Source organism: Salvia miltiorrhiza, chromosome 3, assembly GCF_028751815.1.
Source record: "Salvia miltiorrhiza cultivar Shanhuang (shh) chromosome 3, IMPLAD_Smil_shh, whole genome shotgun sequence".
Classification (NCBI taxonomy): domain Eukaryota; kingdom Viridiplantae; phylum Streptophyta; class Magnoliopsida; order Lamiales; family Lamiaceae; genus Salvia; species Salvia miltiorrhiza.
The window spans coordinates 16,903,144-16,909,616 of NC_080389.1; the positions used below are offsets into that span (position 1 = coordinate 16,903,144).

Genomic DNA, 6,473 nt, shown 5'->3' on the forward strand with positions numbered 1-6,473 from the left:
TTAAAATATATTTTATATTTATTTATATTTTAATTATATTTAATATTCAAATTTATTTATTTAAATATGTTTAATTTCAATATTCATGGTGCAGGGTAGTACTACGAAATACTAGAATGGCAAAAAAAAATGATTTAGAGGAAATAGATGAAGTATAGAATGGAATTAGCATTGCAAAAGTCCCTATAAGTCAATAACGAACAGCCCAATAGTAATTATTTTGTTTAGTTTCGGCCCAATAAAAATATCTTAACTAAGCTCAGAACATCTTCGAACCCCAAGCTCGATTTTTTTGAACTAAGCCCACAACATAAACATCCACAACTTATTTACAATTATATATATTTTTGGAGGTGATTACGAATTTTTGGTTTTTGTTTATTTTTGTGTGAGACCATAAAGTATAGTCTATTGGCTTGCACTAAGTGTCACTACAATAATAATAAAAAAAAAACCCCACAATCCTAATTTTAATGAGTCTCAAAGTGTTATTATATAAATTAATCAACTTTGATTCTACTTTTTTTCTTTGATATAAATTTACAAACTCAACTTTAATATACACTAGTACGACCATCCGTGCGATGCACGACAAACATCGAAATTAACATGATGTTTAAATAAATAAATTTAAATATTAAATAGAATTAAAATATAAATAAATGCAAACTATATTTTAAAAATAAAATAAAATAAAATAATCAACATCAATTACTCAATAAAAACGTAAATTTTCAAAATTTTCAACTTTATATAAAGTGTAATGATAATTATAGTTATTGAATAACTTTAAATTATTTTATACTCCCTCCGTCCACCAATTCAAGGCCTAGGGCAAGTGTAAATTACACTTGCCCTAGGCCTTGAATTGGTGGACGGAGGGAGTAATAAAAATTAACATTAGTAGTATTATTATAGAGTATTACACGTCATAGTAAATAAATAAGTATCTTCATACACAAATATAAATTAAAAAAGTTGTAAAATTTTAACGAAGCGAGAGAAAATAAAATATTTTAAAATTTTCATAACTTATTCGTTTTAAATTTATTGTTGATGATTTTTTTACCATATTAAAGATCTTGTCACAAATTTAAATTTAAGATGCATATTGAATATTTTTTTCATAAATAAAATTTGATTATTTTTAGAATAGAATTAAAATTATGCTAAAAAAGAAGAGAAAATTAGTGGAAGAAGAGAGAGAAAAAATGGAGGGAAAAAACTCCTCTTTTATATATTATATAGATTATATAGATTTCATTATTATATAATCTTCATATGATCAGTTCCACTATACATATTACACACTAGCTACTTTATATACAGATCACCAAAAAGAAAAAGAAACGATCTTAGATTTTATTTATGAAAATTGGTTCTGACATTCGAATTTCACTATTATTGGAGGTACAAAAATTGGATCAACTTTTGACCCATGTTTTGCACCTACCATGGAAGGCACCTTAATCAATTAAAGATTCTCAACCGCCTTCGGATCCTAAATGAATATTCTTTTAGCAGACCACGTCACACATAGTCCATACATTTTGTAAATTGTGTCAATTTTTACAATGTGCCAAAGTATTGCTTAGTTTCTATCAATAAATTCTGCATTTTTATAGTTATTATCACCATTATCGAATTTTGATCTTACTAGCTAGCTACTGCAATAATGATAGTCGTCTTCAGACGCAATAAAAGGTCTATTTCTGGCCAATGATTTTTTAGTTTCTTTGTTTTTTTGGATCAAATTAATACATTCCTAATGTTCAGTGTAAAGTAGCCCTTTAACTATAGTTAGATACAATTAAACCCTTTATATAATAATAATTCTTAACATACGTACGTCACCGGCCTTGCCTACTATTACCGCTCCAATTTAGTTTTATGCCAAATTTTCTTATAAATTGTTGTAGCGAAGCATTTTTTATTTTGAATTAAATAGCTTCATTTTAGAGAAACATAATAGAGACTACACAAAACAAAACATGATATGTGAAAGAATTTCATTACAAAAGATGCCACCCACACTCCTAGTCATATGATGAATTGTCTAATTGAACTCTCATCGCTGAAAACTAAATGAAATTGTTTATGTCTTCATAATACAAATTAAATATGCTACATTTATTAGGGTAAATTAATATCACTTTAAACCCCAAACTATTTTCGCACTATCAATTATATCATGAACTATTGAAAATAATTTTTTAAACCTTGAACTATCAATTTTGTATCAATTGTACCCTTTATTCATTTTTCATCCTTTGATTTTTTAATGAGTAATGCATATAATCACATCGTTTTATATAATATAGGTCAAAACAAGAATGATTTTAAATACATTGTGGTATCCGGTGAGTCACGTCAAATTTTTGAAGCTAAAAAAATGAACGAATGGTACAATTGATACAAAATTAATAGTTCAAGGTTTAAAATATTATTTTTGATAATTCAGGATATAATTGATAGTGCGAAAATAGTTTGGGGTTTAAAGTGATATTTACCCCATTTATTATGTATTGAGATTCACATAACTAGCACAACTAGTAAGAATTTCATCTGGAATTAATTTTTACATGAGATCTAAAATATTCGTAATTAAAGAATTGAATATTTTAATCCAATTACATTTTGGTATATATACATTTTCTTGAGCAAACCCCATCACACCATTCAAACACAAAAATTATATATGTCACTTGAAACAAGATCCATGGATTCTACTCATCAAAATTATGGGCAGAAGACAGAAAGAAGCAATAATTTAAAAAGCAAAACTTCGTTATTCCATATGCTAAGAAAACGTAGCTATCATCTCCACATCCCATATAAACCTAAACAATAAATTTGGCCGTATAACATCGAAATCCACGCAAAAAACACATCCAATAAGAATCCCCAATTTCCCAAATAAAAATACCCCACCATCCCACCCATTCATCCCCATGCCAAAACACCACTCCAAAACACCACAAAATCATCCAAACCCTAAAAAAAGAAGAAGAAAACCCTAGCTAAAAATGCTTTCCCGCGCCTTCGTGAAGCCGAGGAGGGTTCCCGACGAGAGCAGAGAGACGAGCATGCTGCGGTCGTCGTCCATATTCGAGCACGAAGACTTCCTGTTCGGGTTCATGGACGACATCCCGCTGGTGTCGTGCAGCAAGAGCGGGGCGGAGATGACTCTGCGGCAGGTGCTGAGGGCGTCGGTGGGGGTGATCGGAGAGAGCCGGATGGGCATGACGGAGAAGGTGGTGCTGTTGGGAGGGAGGATCAGCGCGGTGAAGAGGTTTAAGAGGGTTGTGATAAGGAGGAATGAGTTTGGGAGGAGGGTTCAAAGGGTGGCTGTCATTGGGAATGCATCTGAGTATTTGGTGCCTCTCACTGCTTATCTCTATGCCAAGAGGATTAAATTTGTTGTCTCAGATTATTATCCCATGGGCTCCCTTGCTGACTTGCTTTCTGGTAATTAAATAACTCTCTCCTTGCTCTTTTTTTTTTTAAATAAATAATTTTTGAAGATTAATATGTCGGTGGCCGATTGGAACAGGAGTTACTTGGCCTCAGACGTTAACTAATCTACCACTAAGCAGGTGTTTGGCTGAGCTTATAAGTTCTTCAAAGTATTTGGTAAAATAAACTCATAAATACTCCATCCATCCTTAAAAATTGTAACGTCCCAATGAAGATGGCACCGATTTTAAGAAAAAGTGTAGTAGTTGTGTTTGAGTGGAGATTGAGTTTGACACCTTTTTGCAAATAGTGAGAGAGAAAATTTGTGAGCTCATTTTCAAATAAGGAAATGTCACAATTTTCAGGGACGTACCAATATATTAATTGGTTACAAATTTTTAGGGACGGAGGGAGTAACTTATAAGTTATAAAAATAAGTTCTAAGAGCTTATAACAAAGATTTTCTCTATATAACAAAGATTTCCTCTCTCTAACTAAAAGTTAGTATATATCTAGCTTATAAGTTCAATTATCTAAATACTTTGACAACTTATAGTTAAACTCTTAAGGAACTACATCTTATAAGTTCTTGAGACATCTTATAAGCTCTTTAAAATAAGCTTAATTAGCCAAACACCCTCTAAGCCTATACACATGTCATGCTTCGTTCTTTATGGAGCTTAATTAAGAAAATATAAGTACTTATATATAGTTATTCTATTTTGTTCTTATTTATTGTTTCATATATATATCATTTTCAGAAACATGACCGAATTTATGGTAACTAATTTGTTGTGGGAATAATAATTTTTGAATGACCATATTGAGGTTGTTTTGTTTAGGTGCAAAGGAAGAAGGGCACACAGCCTTAGAATGGAAGTACAGATATAGGATAATCCAATGCATAGCGAAGGCAATAGCATTCATCCACTCACAAACCCCACCAAAGGAGAGGCACTTGAAGCTCAACGTGCATGGCAACATCAAGACATCCAATGTGATGATCAACGTCGACTTCTCCGCCCGCCTGTCCGACTACGGCTTCGTCCAGCTGGCGGACCAGGTGGCGGTGGAGGACACGGGGCAGGCTGAGCTGGCGATCTACGAGCAGAAGCTGTCGCAGGAGAGCGACGTCTACAACTTTGGCATCGTGTTGATGGAGATATTGGGGTGGCCCGATGAGTCATTAGGGGCCAAGATGGGTCGTGTGAGTGAGTTTTGTGTGGAAGGGGGAGAAGATGAGAAGCAAAGGTCCAATGTTTTGGAGATTGCTTCGCGTTGTAGGAATTGCTTGGCTCATGCAAGGCCTACTATTAATGATGTAGTGGCTTGTCTAGGTTGATTAGTCTCCCTTTGAGTGGTATAATCTCTTGAATCAATATACTTTTGGATTCTGCATGTAATTTATAAGGGTAATCCAAATTTACAATACTTACTATATATAAATTTGAGCTTTATACACATCGGGAGGTTCAAATGAGAACTATTAATATTTAAAATAAGAAAGAATAATCATTTTTAGCATTGGATCGTCGAGATGATCTATAGTGAATGCATCAGTACGTGATTTTTCGGATCTACCACCTCGGGTTGTTCCCCTAGTACATCCGCATTGTTCAAACCTTTTTTTTTTTAAGTATATATAATAAAGTTGGGAATTGTGGATTAATAAGTCCACGTAATCAAACTTCGGTTTTTCACGTCAATTCCCGAAGTCGAAAAAAAATTATGGGATACAATTAAAAAAATATTGGGTTGGGTATCAATTTGATAATATCGGAATATTGGGACATAATTGATAATTCGGTCAAACGATGTGACAGAATGTGACATTTATCCAAAAAAGTTTGATGACTACATTAAAGTTACAAGTGATGACGATCTACCACTATAACAACATTATGTCGCAAACCAAAATAAGAAGAAAATATCACCAATCGTCAAAATCAAAAAAGAAAAATATTTAAAAATCGTCTTGTTCCGTACTTAGATAATTTAGGACGCTTTTCATAGATCTTTTTACAGCTTTATTTAGACGTATATTATGAATATTGCTTTCTTACATTCAAATTTATTCATTAATAGTTTTATTGATTCCTTTTTTGAATTTAAATTATAGCCAAATGAATAAGTCAATTTCATAAATACAATTAATAAATAAAAATAATCAAAACTGTATAATAATATCTATATATTTAATTGTCATCATATAAAATCACATGTGTTAAACATGCATCCTTTCTGCTAGTCCTATAAATATACGAAGAGCTCAAAAAAAATCTATAAATATACCATTTTAATATTGTTGCTGGGAAAATGTTAAAAATCAAGATGAAGAATATCTTTTTTTTTCTTTTTTGAGAGAGTAAAGCTTATGAATTTCATAATGCCATCACTTTTTTTAAGATTTAGAAGTAGTTGCATCGAATGGTAGTAAGCACTGATAATTTCAAGGAGTCATTCAACTTTTTGATTCATTGGAATAGCCAAGGTATTTTATAATAGGCACATCAAACTTTTTTTAAAACAAGCCCTCGACAGGCCACCCTAGTGCTCTTCAAATTCTTCTGGTTGCCGCAAATTAAAATGGTTTCCATACTCTTTAATTAAATTAAACTCTCCTTTTGTCTGTAACTAGTACTCCCATTCAGTGTGATGCACCACGAACATCGAAATTAGATGATATATTTAAATAAATAAATATAAATATTAAACAAATAAAATAAAATAATTCACATCAATTATTCAATAAAATCCTGAATTTGAAAATATAAATTTTCAACTTTATATAAAGTATAATGAAAATTAGCATTAGGCGTTATTATTATAGAATATTATGCATCATAATAAATATATAAATATTTTCATACACAAACATAAATAAAAAGTTGTAAATTTTTAATGAAGTCATAAAATAAAATATTTTAAATTTTAAAATTTTCATACCTTATTCGTCTTAAATTTATTTTTGATGATTTTTATACTATATTAAATTTAAGATACGTATTGAATATTTT

At 31.1% G+C, this 6,473-nt stretch overlaps 1 protein-coding gene across 1 annotated transcript; it reads left to right on the forward strand.

Moving 5' to 3' along the window:
* The first annotated feature begins 2,882 nt into the window (after positions 1 to 2,882).
* Positions 2,883 to 4,798, forward strand: LOC131017899 (probable inactive receptor kinase RLK902). Its single transcript, XM_057946636.1, has 2 exons — positions 2,883 to 3,468; positions 4,299 to 4,798. The coding sequence occupies exons 1-2, from the start codon at positions 3,027 to 3,029 to the stop codon at positions 4,796 to 4,798; spliced, it is 942 nt and encodes a 313-aa protein (XP_057802619.1). The 5' UTR covers positions 2,883 to 3,026.
* The last annotated feature ends 1,675 nt before the right edge of the window (positions 4,799 to 6,473 follow it).

What these genes read in the sequence shown, in the direction of transcription:
- LOC131017899 (XM_057946636.1), top strand. Translation starts at nt 3,027, where the DNA reads ATGCTTTCCCGCGCCTTCGTGAAGCCGAGGAGGGTTCCCGACGAGAGC. An exon ending in CCTTGCTGACTTGCTTTCTG is followed by an intron (nt 3,469 to 4,298) that starts GTAATTAAATAA and finishes TGTTTTGTTTAG; the next exon opens with GTGCAAAGGAAGAAGGGCAC.